General features: G+C 38.7%; 1 protein-coding gene across 2 annotated transcripts; it reads left to right on the forward strand.

Moving 5' to 3' along the window:
• The first annotated feature begins 374 nt into the window (after nt 1-374).
• Nucleotides 375-16,930, forward strand: tyk2 (tyrosine kinase 2). 2 transcript variants are annotated; one of them, XM_028455137.1, is made up of 24 exons: nt 375-521; nt 4,288-4,480; nt 4,593-4,716; nt 4,802-4,934; nt 5,034-5,197; nt 5,290-5,668; nt 5,766-5,942; nt 6,198-6,355; nt 6,444-6,561; nt 6,653-6,836; nt 7,828-7,946; nt 8,025-8,177; nt 8,416-8,503; nt 8,657-8,784; nt 9,725-9,860; nt 10,272-10,423; nt 10,526-10,670; nt 10,759-10,850; nt 10,939-11,128; nt 11,423-11,538; nt 14,557-14,729; nt 14,804-14,921; nt 15,002-15,106; nt 15,835-16,930. In XM_028455137.1, exons 2-24 carry the CDS (start codon nt 4,297-4,299, stop codon nt 16,021-16,023), a joined length of 3,525 nt encoding a protein of 1,174 aa, XP_028310938.1. In that variant the 5' UTR covers nt 375-521; nt 4,288-4,296; the 3' UTR covers nt 16,024-16,930. The 2 variants fall into 2 exon arrangements, with proteins under 2 accessions (XP_028310938.1, XP_028310937.1); XM_028455136.1 differs by having other exon boundaries at nt 6,444-6,556; nt 6,630-6,836.
• Nucleotides 16,931-18,966: the final 2,036 nt, after the last annotated feature.

An 18,966-nucleotide genomic window follows, 5' to 3' on the forward strand; every position in this document is an offset into this window, starting at 1 on the left:
TAAATGGTTTTTGTTAGTATTTTTTATTTAATATTTTTTGACTCATATTATGCCCAGTATATATGCAAGTATGCCCAAAATTTGTCAAATGAAAGCATGGTTATTTTTCAAACTGCATTTTAAAAAATGAATATTTTTCCTTTTCCCCAAAAATATCGTCTCGTATCGTTATCATGAGGCTAGTATCGTATATCGTCCCACCTTACACTGTAGTGGTAATAAAACATAGGGCACGTGGTTCGAACGAACTCATATCCTTTACTGAGGATGCTATTATTTTTTTAATCATAGTTAATGGTTATTCTGACATTGTTTATAAAGAGTTCACAGCGCTTGTGCGCGTGCCTGGTTTTTGGAGTATGTGGGCGTGATCACGTGGTTTTCAGGAAGCGACGAGCCCTTCGTGTGTGTGTGTGTGTGTGTGTTTATGACAAAAACACACTAAAGTCATTATAATGAAGCTCGGTGGATTATTGTGATGCCGTTGTGCTTCGTCGGTGTGTAAACATTGCGACTGAAAGGTATGTCGTGTTCTGTATACTGAATTTAACAGCTGTATTGTCTATATTTATGTCTGTCGAGGCATTGAAGGCTACATAAAGTCCTCGTAAGCTTGTTTAAAGGCTCAAATGGACGAGTTTTTACATCAAACCGTCATATTTCTGTCATGTACGGTTTTCTACTTGACGTAAACATTAAGTAGCAGTTCAACAACAGGAAGTCATGTGCAGCTTGCATTTGTTTATCAGGGTGGGACAATAGAATAGAAAGAGTTCACGATACGCTGCGATACTGAAGTCAGACGATAATAGTTGGAAAAATCAACCTGTTTTTTTTTTTTTTTTTGACTGACTGACTATTCTAACAGTTAAAAACACTCATATATATATATAAAACTCACATGTATATATATATATATATATATCTTTTTTCAAACATAAATCTATATATTTTCCTGTGCAATAAGCATTTCACAGCATACCTGTCAAAATAAAAGGGTCTTTCAAAATAAAAGACAATTCCAACATGAGAGTATTTATTTATTTTTGACCAGTGGACCCACCAGTTGAGAATAACTTAGCTAAATAGAAATGTAGAAACGAGACCAATTTTTCTCTTTAAAGAGCAAAGAAAAATTTGCGCTATATAAATAAAGTTTCATTGAATTGTGACATTCAACATTCTTTAAAATCTCTTTCTATTTATGCATGTTTTAATTCTAGTTTAAAGCTTTAAACATTTAACTAGAACAGCCCAGATTTAAGTTATGGACATCTTCTGTTTCAAGGTTCCGGTTAGAGCTGGGCAATATATCGAGATTGAAGATATATTGAGTTTCCTGGTTTGGTGATATGGAAAATTAGAATATCAGTATGCATATATTGATATATATTTAGATTTTATAGCTTGTTTTGTTTTAAAATACTTGTTTACGAGTCACTGCTTTTCAGAACAATATGAAAAGCTCAGTTAGATGGATTTCTAAGTGCGTTCTAACTCAGACCTTCCCCTAAACAAGCCACACTACTGAACTCACTCACAATATTGCGATATGAGTTTTGGTCCATATCGCCCAGCTCTAGATCAGGTTAATTTATGTATACCCGTAGGTAAATTTGTTTTGCAGTCAGGTGAATTTAATAAGCCTTTTCACACTCTGGAACTGCGAATGCGTGACTTGGGGGTGAGGGGGGGGGGGGGGGGGGGGGGGGGGGGGGGGGGGGGGGGGGGGGGGGGTCATAGGTCAAAAAGGACAAAAACGTAAACAAGCTCATTCACTCTGTTGATATTTCCTAAAGGCGCGATCTTTCACATATTGGTGACCAGGGTTTTCCGCTGATGTCACTTACGACCAGGGCTTTAAATCAAGTTTTTAGATCACCAGCCAGCTTCGCTAGTAGATTAAAGTTCCCAGCAACCAGTTATCTACCAGCCAAATTTTTTTTCAGCAAAAATAAACTACATTATGAGTACCACAGAATAGATTTAGGCGTTTGTTTTTAATTGAAATAGTTTTTATTTTAGTTGATTGCAGAAATACATTAAAATGGTAAAAACTTAAACATTTAATTTAAAAACAAAGTTGTAACAATCCCTAAAAGGTGCAATATGGAACTTTGGGTGTGTCGGAGAAGTGAATGTTTCATAAAATATATTCTCATAATAATTAATAAACAAACGTAACTCAGATGAAAATTGGATCCCTGGAACACTGTTTGAAGTTAGAAAGAATAGAAGTAATTAAGTACTAAGAATTACATGTACTCTAGATAAAACATGTTTTACTAACATGTGCGCTCTTCAAATGTAAACAAATCCCACTCCCCACAAACTGTATGGTGCATGTTTTAAAGGTGAACAAATGGTGGAATACCAGCCACTCATGACCCGACATCCATTTAGTAATAAAACTCCTCAATTTCTTCTTCTTTTCAGATTCTCATTCATTTTAATTTCCCGGCAGCCTTCCTTTTTATGCAGTTCATGTTTTTCCACACCCGATAAATATCTCCAAGTTTGTTTGTTTTTCCAGCGAATTTTACACTTCATTTCAGATCCTATTGTTTGTTTTGCGCCGTTCTGTTTGTCTTCTCCGATAACCACAATTACGCTTGTAGCCAATTGTTGAAAGACGCGTCACAACATAGTGTTCATGGGAAATGTAGGATTAGTACAACCAGCAGTGTTTGCTGATACACATTACACTTTAAAGTGTAAACACGGGACAAAAACCCTCAAATTTTTGGCGGCAAACAGCTCAATCTGGCAACTATGACTTTCTGCAGCCTGCCAATCCAAACAGACACAGCAGTGGTGTTTCATCCTTCACCAGCCAAAATGGCGACTAACTAGGGATGTAAAGATTAATCGCGAGGCAGTTAAAAATCAATTCAAAGGTGTCACTGTTGACTCTGAAATTGAGTCGCAGTACCTTTTTTAACAGCAGAGAGCACTATCTATTTAGAATTTGAAATTCAGGACACACCACCGTGTTTGAAATCAGAAGTGTGGAAGCATTTTGGCTTCCCCAAGACAAAATGAAAGAAAGAAGAGGAAAGGGAGAAACAAGAGAGAACGAATGAAAGCCATAGTTTGTTTATTTATATTTTTTTCTTTGATATGGGATTTGTTTTAAAGTCCAGCTGTTTAGGCACAAAATACATTTTCAGTTGCACTTTTAAAAAGAAAATGAACTATTGTGCAGTTTTGCATAATTTACTGTAGAGCCAGAATTTAAATGAGTAGGCTTCTTCTTCATTTGTACTATTTTTTATTTATTTCCTTCAGGATTGATTTTTAATTAAATTGCATTGTTTTGCATAGTTTATTAAGGGATTCTTTTCACAATGAAAGATAAAGGAAAATAGTACTATATTTTTTTTGAAGAAGAAGAAGAAAAAATGAAAATTTTTCAGCCATTTGTCTACAGTCTCATTTTGTAAAATAAATCGTGAGAGAATCGTATCGTGAATCGAATCATATTGGGAGTTGAGTTCATTTTTACCCGCAATTGGCGGGTGTTAATTTAAAGCCCTGCTTACGACCGATCCGAGCAGTTTTAAAAACTCATGGGAGCAGCTCAGCAGCAGTATGGAAGCAAGGCAGTCCTCTCGCTTCCACACAGGTGACCCTTGGTGCATGAAAACTCAGACTACCTGGGTCTCCAGTGGGCGGGATTCGGACTCTACCCCGGAATGATGTATAAGTTCTCTTTTTGAAAAGGTAAATTTACGAGGTACACCATTTACTAACCAGGTCATGGTTATTTTTATGAAGCTATTATTTTAATGCAATTTACAAATTTGAAGAAAGTGCACAGGATGGACACTAGGCCGATAAGTGAAACAGCACTGTTTAGCTGATTGGTCACTGTTGAAAAGCCAGGAAAATCCTGAATTTTTAGCTCGTGTGCAGCATGAGCTTTAGCAGCTAACTCTGCATTTCTACCTTGTAGACCGATACCACGTTTCTGCAATATCTTTTTCAAAGAATCAATTCTCCAACATGGAAAAAATAATCTAAATTTCTGTCAGACTCACTCTTTACACCATCAGCTATGGCGAGTTTATCCCTCTTGACCTTTGACCTCATGCGTGAGAGCTGAACGAGAGCGAGATTTCCGAGTGTGTGAAAAGGCTGATTCATCCTTTTCACATTTAAAGCACAAAACAACAAAAAACAACTTTTTTTATCAAAACATTTTAAGTTGAAAAAGGGAAGTGTGTGTCAGAATATGATGATTTCATTCATCCTTGCTTGTCCCTGTATATTTGTGTGTTTTCTCAGCTTTCCAACATGTTGAGAAGAAAAAAATCCAAATCATCTCAGGCTGGGAAACCTCCTGACCTCATCGAGGCTCCTCAGGAACAAGGCGTCCATGTTTACATGTTCTGTACTAAAGACGGAGCGAGATATCTGTCCCACACATCTGGGGAGATCACAGCTGAGGAGCTTTGCATCTCTGCTGCAGAGGCTGCAGGTGAGAATAAACAAAACACACACCTAAAATAGACAGGAACAGGTGTGTCCTTTAGGGTTGCATCCTTATTCTCTATGGTTTCGCTAATGGCCAGATCGCTTCCTCCTTTCAGGTATATCCCCTCTGTGCTTTGTGCTTTTTGCTCTGCGTAACCCACAAACACTCTGCTGGTACAGTCCAAACCATGTTTTCAGAGTTGAGGAGAACTTCAGCCTTGTGCTTCACTTCTGTATGAGGTTAGTAAAGGTTTGAGTAACACAGACCCAGATGAAGCACACAGGTCGTCGACTCATGCAGTATGTCTGGTTTTTCCTCTTCCAGATTTTACTTTCGGAATTGGCACAGTTTGCATGAGTCGGAGCCAGCGCTATCCCGCTACACTCTCAAATCTGGGACAAATCAGGCGGGATCTCCTCTGCTAGAAATAAAATCGCTGGAGTATTTGTTTGCACAGGTTTGTATTTGACTTAATGTGTCTGCTACTACAGTGTAAAAGCTAACCGTGGTGATGATAGAGGCATCAATCCCCTGCCTCTCCTCATGTCCAAATCAGGCTAAATATGAATTTGTGAATGAAGTGGTGCAAATGGAAGATATTGAGTCCGAACAGGAACTCAGTCGCTTCAAAAACAAGAGCTTGGGGATGGCGGTGCTGCAGCTCTTGTATAAGGCGATCAAAACAGGATCAAGATTAGAGGAAGTCGCTGCGAAACACAGGTTAGCAATTTTTAGGGAATAGATATAAATGTGTCATAGTATTGTAATCCAAGGAACTGAAGGGAGTGCTTATGTGGGTTTTTCTATTCCAGCTTCCTGCACTGCATTCCCAAGTCTTTTGCCAGACATGTTGCCAAAAGCAACTTCATAACTAAATTCCGAATCCGGCAAGAGTTTACAGGATTTGTGAAAACCTTCCAACAGGACATCATTGATAAAGGCTGCCTGGATGCCCAGGAGATCATGTTTAAGTACATCTTCACTCTAGAGTGCATGGTTCCACGTTTTGGCACAGAGACTTTCCCGGTAGCTGCATTGGAGCTGAGGGAGGCCGGAAACGATAGCAGCTCCTTTTCCAACACCACCCAAGCCCAGGGTTCCTCAAGAGAGAACTTCAGAGCTCCTGCAACACATGAAATAATGGTCTGTGGCACCAAGGGGATTCAGTGGAGGAAGGTGCCACCTCAGAAGGTTTGAGAGAACATGTTTGATTCCCAGCTTCAGTGTCTGCTTTCTGCTGAGGTGTGTAATTTTTTTATTTTTTTATTTCCCTTAACTTTTTACCAAGGCACAGGTAAATGGCTACTTCAGGAAGAACTACACAAAGAAAACAATACGGCAGACAGACAGCGAGAGTGAAAACACTCCCAGTTTATGGACCGACTTCTGTGATTTCCCTGAAATAAGTCACATTTCCATTACTGAGGCTAATGTGTGCATTAGCACTCAGGATAGTTGGTGTATGGTGAGAGCACTTGGTTTTTTTTAGTTATTTCATTTCCTGATGCTGTTGTGGCGCATTATTCCTGTGAATTGTGTGCATGTTTGCTAGTCTAATGTAATGTCTAATATAAGCTCAGTTTCCTGCTTTTTTTTGCATTTGACAATAACATCTTTTGGTTTAGTTGTTTGTTGGCATTTCATGATCATTTGAATTTTGATGCAGTTGGATGTGGGGGCTCTGATTGTAAGCTGGTGATGCTTCTGTGTTTCCATGTAGGAGGTTCAGATGAACACTAGCCAGGAGGCCCGTTCCTTCATCTCTCTCCTAGATGGATACTACCGACTGACTGCAGACGCCCACCACTATCTTTGTCGTGAAGTGGCTCCCCCAAGGGTAGTGCTGAGTGCTGTGAATCTCCTGCACGGACCTTTGCTGTGAGTTCTCTCTCTACACTATCATACACTCACTAGACGAGGTGATTAGGTAAAGTAGATTTTTCTACCATATTCCTGCTGTTCCTAGAGATGATTTTGTACAACTGAAGCTGAAAAAGGAGGCGACAGATGAGGGATCCTTCCTACTTCGCTGGAGCAGCGTCAACTACCACTGCCTGATTCTAGCAGTGCGAAACAAAAGTGAGGTGCGTGAAAATTCCCTCTCTTTTCCTCTAATGCTGTGAGATAGTGAGTTTAATGAGGTGTTTTACAGTCCCTTCATGTTCATGTGCACAGAACAATTCACTTCCAACCCACAAGCAATTCCGTATCCAGTATAAGGATTCGTTGTTTTCGTTGGATGGCTGGGACCAAAAATTCCCATTCGTGAAGGAGCTCATTGACAGCCTCAGAAGCTTTGTGCTCATGTCCGGTTCCGACATCTTCACTGTCAAAAAATGCTGCCTGCCAAGACAAGGAGGTGTGTGAGAAAACTTCATTAAAAACCAAACAACATATTTGCTTCAGTTTAAGTAAATTCTGGCTTTTTTCCCACCTTTGAAACAAAAAATAACAACAAAAGCACTCAGAGTAGCGCAAACCTCCACCAAGCACCAAATCTTCTCTTTGGCAGATATTGGTAGTTAGTTATCTGGATCAGTGATCCTGGTCATAGTACCGTGATTGTTCACACTTCAAAGGCTTTTAAGAAATGTCCATCCCCCTCAATAATCCTACAGTTGACTCGGGTGCGATTTGTACATTTTGATTCGTCATTTTTAGGTTATTAGAGAATAGTGAAAATTGTGTGGACTGATGGGGGAAGGTTGGTGGGGTCATTAATTATGTAGTTATTAAGTTAAGGGGCAGAAATATGTAACAGTTTTATTCTTCCGACTGCTCCTTTCCAATCATGGAAATGTTTCATTTGAACTGTGATATTATTTGCTGTAACAAATCTGTGTTGCTTTGTATTTTCATGAAAGGAACAAATAAATGAATAAATACATTTGGTCCAAATTGACATAACTGGGTCAAAGTGAATAAAGATTGGTCAATTTTGAACAGATGTAAATTTTTTAAATTTTGTCAATGATCACAGATGATGATTTTTTGATTTTTGAAACTGATCCAGAATCATATAAAAAACTCCAAAATTTAATGGAATCTTCCATGGTGTAAAGTCTATCTTTGGTTTAATTTTTGTCAAATACCCGAGGGTACTTTTGATGTAATCTTGCGAACACACAAACAAACGCTGGTGAAAATATTACCTCCGAGGTGGAGGTACAGTAGATATGGTTGTAGTAATAACACATATTATAGTAGTGAGTTCTGAGTTATCTACTTGGACCCATCAAGGGAAATATAGCTGCATAGGATCTAATACATTTCTGTATATTTATAGCCAGCACAGTCTGTTGGGTGTTGTAAGATTCAACATTAATTTACTCTGTTGATGTGTGATGTAGAGCTTTCCAACCTGCTGGTAAAAAGGCAAGGCAGGGAGCGTCGTTTTCACAGCGAGTCCTTCTCCCAAAACCTGACCCAGCTATGCTTCCACCACCTCAAAAACCAAGAGATCATACAGGTGACGATGTCCACTTTTGGAATTCGCTCCCGCTTTGTGTTTGTCCTTGACTGGAGGTTGTATGTTCTTCATGAGTAGGAGCAGCATTTGGGCCAAGGCACGAGAACCAACATTTACAGCGGACGTCTGCTAGTGCGAGGAGGCGGTGATGACAATGACGACAACGACAACAACAGTAGTATCCGAGTGGTTCTTAAGATTCTAGAGGAGAGCCATGAAGACATTGCCCTTGTGAGTTTTGATCCACCCTGGTTTAGATATGACAGTGACCAGCCCCAGGTCCTGGTGGGAGACTACTGCATGGTTTCCTTGCTTTTTATTAAACATTCTGCACAGCTCATTAATGTAAATCCATTAGATTTTGATGTGGTGGAGCAGAGAGATTTCCTAAACCTGCAGAAATTCAGTCTGCCAGGACAAAGATATTAACAGACAATTTTCATTTCAACCTCTGTTTGTTTTTTCATAGGCCTTCTTTGAAACAGCAAGTCTAATGAGCCAGGTTTCCCACAGTCATCTGGTCATAGTGCATGGGGTATCTGTCAAACGATCTAAAAGTAAGAGCGCAGTTACACAAACCAAGAGTTATTTCAGTTCCACATTTGACTTGGATAACCAAGTCATGTCATGAATGTGAAAACACACTCACTTACCCTTCTGTATTAGCAAGACACCAATAATAGTTCTCAGAATTGAACCTGTTCTTGCAGACATCATGGTGGAGGAGTACGTGGAGTTTGGGCCATTGGATGTTTTCCTCCGCAAAGAAAAGTCAGCAGTGACTCCTCAATGGAAACTTGCTGTTGCCAAACAGCTCGCCAGTGCCCTCAACTACCTTGTGAGTGAAAACATGTTGTGCAAATGTAGGATGTTTTTAATGCAAATTTTAAATGCGAATTAAAGAGTAACTAAACCCCAAAACCACTTTTTTCCGCTGAATACAAATGTATGAAGTAGTGCTGTTGATTGATCCTGGTCCAACTCTCAACATTTTAGTCAAAGTATTTCAATTTGGTATATTTAGTTGTAAGAGTGTCAGAGGACTGCCCTCTATGGGTTGAAACCTGGCTATTACAATTGATTTTTTCTATTGGCTGAGAACAAGATCATGTGACATTTTGGGACCATCTTGCATCACAAACAAGCACTGTTAGCCCCGCCCCTTTTATAAAAACTAGCAACTGTGGACTCTACAATCTGTGGTGAGTCGGTTGGATTGAGAGCAGAGTGATCAGAGGTATATTGAGTAATGAGTAGCTAGTTAGTATAGCATAGATTGTTCATTGGAAATTTTATAGTATAGACAGGGCGTGTCTTAACTGTTCCAGGAGCCCCGCCCATAATCAAGGCATTTTTTGAATTTTCCTCCGAGTGACAGGTTAGGAGAAAGCAGGGGTTTAGTTACTCTTTAAATTCTTCTGTAATAAAATATAATAATGTTTCACATACTTTTGTTATTGTCTGGTGTTTCACTCTGGAAAATTGTCAAGTTTTTGAGATTCCTAAGTATTTGTATTTTCTCATGTCATGGGTAGGTCAATTTTCTCAATTGAAAGGAATATATAAGTTGGTGTGTTCATAGACACGCATGTGTGTGAGTAGGTATTTCTATTTGTAGGAAAACAGCATTAACAGAGCTCCATAGATAGTTTGCTGTCTTTCAATCAAGCATGAAGATAAACATGATGTCACAATAATTATCAGCTAAATACTTTATGTTACACATATTTTATGGCACCTAATGAACTCTATGCCTTATTTTCTTTTTCTTCTTCTAGGAAACCAAACTTTTGGTTCATGGAAATGTTTGTGCCAAAAACATTCTGGTTGCCAGACGTGGTCTTGAGCCTGGCACGGTTCCTTTTGTGAAGCTGAGTGATCCAGGCATTGCCCTGAGTGTCCTTTCCCGGAACGGTCAGCAAGAGAAACTCACATTGCATCATTTTTTTAATCCTCAGCCTCGTGTCAACAAAATGTAGAGTTTTCAGCAGCAGGTGTTCTGGATTTCATGTTGGGACTAATTTTTGTCAGATTTAGGAAGCAGGAAATTTCATTCACACCACTTCCTGTAATCTTATTCCATTTTTGCTGTAATTTCACTTGATGTGGTTTTTAAAGCTACAATGTGACTGTAAAGAAAAAAGGCTATAGTGTTTGACATGAACGTTAGTTACATCATTTTAACCCAAAATAATGAACTGCTTGAACTTGCACTTGAGGTTTTTGAGGCAATTTCTTGTTCTTTTTTTTCTTTTTTTAAACATAAATAACATCTATGAGTCTCTAAAACTCTGAGGTCAGCTGATCATCACATCTGCCCCACAGAGCGTCTGGAGCGTATCCCATGGATCGCTCCTGAGTGTATTGACAGCGGCGCTCCCATTGGCAATGCAGCTGACCAGTGGAGCTTTGGCGTGACACTGCTGGAAATCTGCAACAACAGTGATCTGCCGATGAGCAGCAGCACATTGTCCGAGGTGGGCTGCAGCTCTGACCTTTACTTTTCTTCCACCTGTTAAAAGCCAGCATTATCCTGTCGACCTCTTATTGTTACACTGCAACCTTTTCATCTGCAACAGAAAGAACGCTTTTATCAGCAAAAGGGCCGCTTAGCGGAGCCATCCTCCCAAGAGCTGGCCAGGTTCATCAGTATGTGTTTGACCTACGAGCCCGAGGAGAGGCCTTCGTTTCGCACTGTGCTGAGAGAGCTGACAGAAATCAAAAGTTTGTCCTCCCACTTTTTTTTGTCTCAATGCTTATTGAAATATATACATATATGTATAAACGCAGAAAATGTGTTTCTTTTTAACAGATCCTGATATATCTCCCATTGAAACTCTTCCTGACGTAAATCCCAATGTGTTTCATAAACGACACCTAAAGAAAATCCGTGATTTAGGCGAGGTGAGAGGAGTTACAGCACCATGGAAGTGTTTTTTTTTTTGTTTGTTTGTATTTTTAGGTGTGCTGATTTTTTTTCCCCTGCCCACAGGGTTACTTTGGAACGGTGACCCTCTGCCTGTATGAACCTACCAATGACGGCACAGGTGAACAAGTGGCAGTGAAGGCTCTGAAAGAGGTGAAAGGACAAACTTCTGAGAGCTGGATCAAGGAGATTGACATCCTAAAATCTCTTGATCACAGCAACATTGTAAAATACAAAGGTTGTTGCACTGAAATGGGTGAGTCTGCTACTGCCATCTGTCAGCTTTACACGTGTGTTTTATACTGTATGTGTATCCACTCCTACCTCTCCCTTAGCCTGTAATGCTCAGCAGGTTTACAGGGAATCTATTTTTCTCCCCCCCTGCTGTTCTTTTATAAACAGTGAAAATCTATTGGGAGTGCACCTCTGTTTCTGCTCTCTGTCAATAATGGGAAGTTTCAGTGCCAGTAAGGGAACTGGGTGTTGCATGCCTTGATGCAAACAATGAAAACAGGAGGATAAAAGCACTGTGGTGTTTTTTAATTGACAGGAGGACAGGTGGTGCAGCTAATAATGGAGTACGTTCCTCTGGGGAGTCTGCGAGACTACCTTACCAAGCGTAACGGCTTGCCTCAGTGCATCATGTTTGCTCAGCAGATCTGTGAGGTGAGCTGATTTTAAATAACAGAGGCCTCTGACTTCAGGAGGCTTTGTGAAATAATGTATGCAAGACCTTCATCAACAACTACTCTCCATTTTTAAATTTCTTATAAAATAGATACGGTATGATCACGACTTTACTGTCCAGGTTTTATCCAATTTGTTTTGGAGCTTCCCAGGTATGGAATTTAGGTTAAAAAAAAAAAGAAAATACAGTACATTGAAAATTAGTGATGTGTGTGTGGACAATGAAAGCAAAACAAAACATGAAAAGGATGATTAAAGGGGAAATGACCTGTGTTCATGTTCACAGCTGTGGGGTAGAAGCTGTTTCTCAGCCTGTTGCTCAATGTGCTCAGAGTATGATGTCTGCCTCAGGGCACAGCAGTGAACAGAGTGTGCGGGGGGCCCTGCCTGATTTTAGTGGTTTAGTGGGAGCATGCTCTGCATATGTCACTGATTTTTGGGAGAGGAAATCCTACGGATCCTTTTCCCCTGCTGCAATAAGTTAAAATACTGTCTAACAGTCAGACTAGGACCATACTTTAACTCTAAAAGGATTAGTCTGTATTGTAATCCCTTCTACTCAATCGATTCATTGTTTAACAAATAAATCCATGATACAATTAACACGTTTTTAGACATAGAAAGAACAAGTAACTTCACACAAAAAGGGGCACAGGCCAATCCTGGGCATCTAAACTAAGCTTTCTTACTTTGATGTGAATGGCTAACCACTAGCACTCCATACCATTTCTTTCTTTCTTTCCCTGGTCTTCAAATGGAAGTTATATCTAGGGATGTCCCGATACAACTTTTTCAATTCCAATACGATACCGATATTGCAGACTTGAATATTGACCGATATCAATCCGATGCGATATCAGCACGAATCATACATACTTTTATTATTTATTTTGTAGTGTGGAATGTTAGAAAAGTCTTGATCAAGTCATGTTACTCAAACAGAGAACAATAGTCAGCAACAGTAGGGATGAGAAAAACTGACCCATTTATTATTAACCAATTGGTTACATACATTTTAACCTTCAACATAATACCTACAGTATTTTACAATTGAATAAAAAATATATATATATTGGAGATTTTAGATACAGTCCGATAAAATCCGATATTTGTTTTCTGGCTGATATCGGATCGGGACACCCCTAAATATATCCAGATGATTTGGCGCTATTCATTCATTATTAATAAATTGCAGTTTTAATAGAAAGTTCTATATAAAATAACTTTTTTTCCAACTTCATGTTTTGACTGCAGACATGTTTCACAGACTGACACACAGGGTATGTGTGTGTGTTTTTCAGTCAATAGCTACCTAAAGAGGCCCCCAAACAGGTTGTTTCACTGAGCATTTTCCTACTATGCCAGATGGCCCGTGCAGCCCTGCACATTGTGCTGCGGAGTGATTCAGCAGTTCCTCCAGAAGCTTGTTTCTTCTTAGAATCCTCAGAAATAGCATCCTCCGCTGAGTTTGTCTGATGATGTGGGAGGTGTTCAAATCCCTGGTCAGGTTTTTAGCTGTTCACTCCCCTAGGAAGCCCTCAGTGTGGGTTTATTTGGTCATTATTTATTCATCAATCAATCAATGAATGTTTATTTATTAGAAAAAAAAGCTTTTCATACATAGAGATGCAGCTCAAAGTGCTTTTACATAGTTAGATAACACAATCCTAAAACGATCAAAACAACATAAAATATAGCAATCCTAAAACTATAAAAACATAAAAGATAACAATCCTAAAACTATAGAAACGACATAAAAATGACAATCCTAAAACTATTAAAACATAAAATATAACAATCCTATAACTATAATATATGATGTATTTGTTGATTTGCATTCGGTGTCTGAATTTCCTGTCTCTAAGCTTTTTTTGGTCCTTTTTGGATGTGAGTGACACTATGAGAACAGGTAATGTCATTTATTAGGAAGTCTTTATGAAATGATTGAGTGTTGAAGTTTCAATTGTTATTAATGAACAGGGTTCAGTTTATTTTAAGATATGTCAGTGTCTATGAGGCCACTTTAATTGCTTTAATCCATTTTTTTGCTTCTCTTTTGTTTATTTAGTCCTGATTTCAACTTGATTGATTTGGACGCTGTTGGGTTCATTTCCACATCCTAATTTAGACTCGTGCTCTGAATTTGTGAGTTATTGTTTTTCCATCACAAGTGATTTAAACCAGGCTTTCTACCCCGTGGGCCTGTTAGGCATTGGTAAGGTTCTACAAAAATAATTGCAAAATGTTATAAATTAAGATATATATATAATTAAAAATGTATGTAACTAGAAGGATTCTGAGCTATAAAATGATGATGATGATTATATAATTATTATTATTATTGATAATTATTAAATATTTTTTATGATACTCACTTTGATTGGTAGACAGAGTGTACCCTGCCTTATGCCCAATGAGAGACAGCAGCAGACACGGGTATAGAAGATTTATGGGAATTTACTCCGGAAGTTTTAGATCATTAATATAAACTCTATTCCCAACGGTACCTAGGAGCACAGATGGCAGGAAACACATTGTTACTGGTGTGTTAAATATCAGGTTTTCCTCCAGCATTTTACTTATTTGTTTGTTGCTGTTTGCCCCTTAAGGTTTGAGGAACCCCTGCGTTAAAATGCCTGTTGTAAAGCTTAAGAGCTGTGCAATCTAGCAATGAACTAATACATTCTATTTCCATCCGTCTTCTGACCTGCTTGCTACTCTTTTCAGAATCAGGGGTAAATGCTAATTCTGATTGTGATACTTTATATTATGTTGACGGTTGGTGAGAAAAACACAAATGAAATCACCAGATATCCCTGCATTAAGAATTTGGCTTAAAGCTATTTATTAATGTGGAATTCAGTGCAAGGAATGCACCCTAGCAGAGGGCTTTAATACTTTTAATTTATCTCTGAGGAAGATAAGTTTTAGAACTATCTCAGGCCATCAGACAAAGTGATATCTCACTCCCAGCTTTCTGTTTTCACTCTATTCAAGGGGATGGAGTACTTGCACCAAAAGCGATTTGTCCATCGAGATTTAGCTGCTCGTAACGTCCTGGTGGAAAATGAAAATTTGGTAAAGATCGGTGACTTTGGTCTGACTAAATACATCCCTGAAGGAGAGATCTACTACCGTGTTCGTGAGGACGGGGTCAGCCCTGTGTACTGGTCAGTTCATGCTGCTCACCTCCGTGGTTTGGTGTTCATGCTCATGTCATTTATTGTAATACTAATGTGTACAGGTATGCCATTGAGTGCCTGAGAGAGGGTAAATTCTCCTTCTCCTCAGACGTTTGGGCCTTTGGAGTCACTCTGTATGAGATCCTGACTCGCTGTGACCCTCGTCAGAGTCCTCGAGATGTATGTTATAATTGATTTGTAGATACGTTTTCTAGCCTGAATTTAAATGCAAAATTAATTTTGATTGGATATTTTTACAGAAATTTGCTGAGAAGATGGAAGCCAACAAAGAACCAACATTGGTAATCATTGAACTGTTGGAGAGAAACTTCAGGTTGCCATGCCCCAAGGATGCGCCACACGAGGTAACATAGGATGCCTGAAAGACCTAAATCAGGGTTTTTTCAACCTTGGGGTCGCCCTGAAATGTCTAGTAATAATAAAGTGTAAAAATTACTGGATATTTTAATGTATTTATTTATTATTATTTTGCACAATTTAAAAAAAATAAAATAAAACATATTTCAAGGATTTTTATTTGTCATTATGTGCATGAACATGTACATAACAAAATGATGTCACCAAGTTCCCCATTAAACCTTTAAAGAATAAATAATTGTATAAAAGAATAATAATAAAAAACTGATAAAAATAGAAAAACTACAGTAATATAAATAGAATATATACAAAAAAATACAAATATACAATGATATACAAAATATCAGAGACAATAATATCACAGAAATCGATATACAGTGCAGGAAGGGGCAGAAAGCTTAAATAAATATTATTCTTTTACAAATTCAACCATCACATACATTCTCTAACAACTTTATTCTATACTTTCACTTTCTCAAATATAAATCTAGTTCAAATAAAGCAGTATGAAAATATCTAAACTGGTACATATTGTGACTTTGTATTTGTAACACAGTATAACAAACATGGTCAAAAAAACTAAGAAAGTCTCTGGGGTCGCCAGAAATTTGTGATTAAAAATGGGGACAAGACAAATGTTGGGAACCACTGGACTAAATCATACAGATTCATTTTTTCAACGTACCTGATGATTTGTAAATATTTTTATCAACAGGTGAAGATGGTGATGGAGCAATGCTGGAATGCAGATCCAGCTAAAAGGCCAACATTTGAACAACTGATTGGAAGATTCAAGGATATTAGATTTTCAAGATTGAAGTTTCATTTGGCAGACCCTTTTGTTCAAAGCGACACTCAAAACGAGCAGTTAGGGTTAAGGGACCTGCTCAACAACCCACAGTGATGGCCCAGGTTGGATTTGAACTGCTGACCCTTCTCCGATTACAAACTCCCTTCCTTAACCCTAACGCTAGATATACACCTGGGGTGTATTCCATAAAGGAGGTTCAACAAACTCTGAGTCTATCCATAAACTCTGGGTCAACATACCCCGTGATGGGAAACTCTGGGTATCTGATTCCATTACAGCTGGTATGAAGTGGGTCAATCAACCCTGAGTATGTAAACCTTGGTTACTTTCGTGCACACGCGCGATAGAAAGCCATCATTAATGGAGCAGAGATTTCTCGAGATGGCAACCAACCGGAAGAGAATACTGATGGGTGAAATAAGCCGGTGTTTGTGGAATATAAGCCTGTTCTAAAGGTTCGTTCACTAAGAACGCCACTTCAGCAACTATAGTCTTTTATATCGGCCGTGATTAGTCCCGCTTTTTGGTCGCTTCATCGCTCCAGGGACGTGACGACCGTTTAATAATATTAACAAAATGTGTTTGAGGAGCCGTGGCATCAGCAGAGGGATGCTGCATAGAGAGCCCTCCTGCTACAGTGGCTGTAACTACAGTGAAGGCAGCTTGACATTGCATCATTTATATTGATTTTCAATGTAATGTAGGCGCCAGAGTCATGTCGACGTCCTGGGAACCTGGGATTGAACCCCTGACCTTACGCTCCCAAGGACAGAGCTTTAACTCATTAGACCGCAGTAACTTTAACATCAGAATAACCAGACATCCACCTATGTTACAGTATTAAACAAAGTAAAATCAATGTTGAGCCATAAATGTGTATTCATTTAAATTGACTTTTTCTCCTTTACATTTGCCACAGGTTTGTATCCAGGGAACTTTACTACAGACGTCAGTCGGCGTTTTAATGCAGATCAACCTCTCAGTATTTTTCCCTAAATGCTCTGCATCCAGAATGTTATAAAGAAAACTACCGATTGCAAAAACAAAAATTTTTTTTTAAAAAAACGTAAAGCGGCACAACATATGTAATGATGTGAGCACGTCTGTGGTGTGTCATGTTAAATATGTGTCAGAGAACACTGTCAAGGTACATTAAAGTGTTCCTTAAAGTGTTCCTTAAAGGTGCGGTCCGCAACTCCCAGATCCATCTCTCCCCCTCCCTCCCCGCTGCTCTCTTGCCCTGCCTCCAAACTTTCCAAAGTCCTTCCCTCAGAGGAGCTAACAAGCTAACGTTGGTCCGACAGCAACATCACAGTGATATAACATGCTCTGTTAAAAGCATATTACTGCAGTGCTTCTCTCTCTCAATGTGTACACACCTCAGCAACAGCAGCATCAACACATTGTCACTTACAGCAGCCCACATGAACGACACATGCACTACAGAGATCTAGTGTAACAATTACAAATCAAACATAATGTAAATCAAGCAGCAGTAATTACATTTCAAGCAGAATAGCCACCAATTCCATCTTCTACTCCTCCAGACCATACACTGTAAAAAAGACGGTGCTCTAGCTCCGGGAAAGGGGCGGGGACTGTGAGCAACTGCTATCAGACAGTCATCAAACACAACCCTGGCTCTGATTGGTTCTTTTTGCTCGGCCGCGGTGCATTCTGGCAATCTGCCAAAGGCTGCAGGAGCAGCAGGGGGGACTCAATGAGCCTGTTTTTTTCACACAACTTACTAGTTTGATGTAAAGCTGTCCTTACATAGTGACAGCTTTAGCAAATATGACAAAAAGTCACTTTTACAAGAGTTGCAGACTGCACCTTTAAGAAGCAGTGTTCATGTGGGTGGAGCCAGATAGAAACCCAAGGTTTCTTCGACAAAACCTCCCAGCGACCAGGTTTAGAGAGAAACTCTGAGTTTGAACATAACCCGCTTTATGGAACGCCCCTCAGAAGTATGACATGCAGTCCAACATCCAGCAAAGATTGGGTGATCTGGACTTTAAAAGAATTAACTTGGCTGTCTATCAATTTACTCATCTGTATAAATTATGCATTACAAGTTACTTTGTCTCCTGATGTATATTCTCTGCTCCCTCTGGGTTCTCAGTAACATTTTCATCTGCATTTCATAATATAAACACACTGCTATTTTTTCAAATATTTGGGTTTATACTAGAGGTCAACCGATATGGGATTTTCAAAGGCCGATGCAGATACCGATTTAAAAATAAAAAATAAAAAAAATTAAGCCATTGGCCGATTTTGGAAGCCAATATTTGAGGCCGATATACTTTTTTTTTTTTTTTAAAGCACATTGATTGTGAAAGACAATTGAAACACTCATATGATATAATTGTATATATTAGAAATTTAATTAAATACACCAATAGAACTCTTAACATTTATTTAACTTTAAATATACCCGTACACAACCAAGTGAAACAAAAATCCTTGTCCTGTTAAGGATATAGTAGGATAAGGATATTTGATCATCATCCTATTATATCGGCTTTTTATTTATAAGCCTATTGGCTTCTACCTCTCCCATGCACATGCTATTATTATTATTACTTTTTTGTATATTCATACATCCGAATGGATGTTTCTTTGTATTCTTTTTTCATTTAATGGCTACACTAAAGCCTAACTAAAAGTAAAAATAAAAATCGGCCGATATTGAAAAAACTCCGTATATCGGTTGACCTCTAGTTTATACCACCAAAAGGAGAATGCGTAAGAATGTGAGTGTTTTTTGGGTGGCTGTTATGGGAGTTCTCTTTTTGCACTGTGACTATTTGGGAATTCTCATTTTGTACATCTATATGCTTTTGTTTTTAATATGTTAACATATTATGTACTTACTGCAATAAACACTTTTCCACACTACTTTGCATCAGACTGAAAGAAGTTGTTGGTTGTGTTAAAGGATTTTGAAACATTTATATGTTTTACCCAGGATTTATCACATGTCTCAAGTCACCAATTACTGCGGTCAACATGTTTTCAGGCTCTGAGCTTAGA

The sequence above is a fragment of the Gouania willdenowi genome, chromosome 8 (genome assembly GCF_900634775.1).
Source record: "Gouania willdenowi chromosome 8, fGouWil2.1, whole genome shotgun sequence".
NCBI classification, from domain to species: Eukaryota; Metazoa; Chordata; class Actinopteri; order Blenniiformes; family Gobiesocidae; genus Gouania; species Gouania willdenowi.

Coding starts and splice junctions, on each gene's coding strand:
- tyk2 (XM_028455136.1), top strand. CDS start 4,297: ATGTTGAGAAGAAAAAAATCCAAATCATCTCAGGCTGGGAAACCTCCT. Junction 10,851..10,938: donor AAATCCGTGATTTAGGCGAG/GTGAGAGGAGTT, acceptor CCCTGCCCACAG/GGTTACTTTGGAACGGTGAC. Junction 11,129..11,422: donor AGGTTGTTGCACTGAAATGG/GTGAGTCTGCTA, acceptor TTTAATTGACAG/GAGGACAGGTGGTGCAGCTA.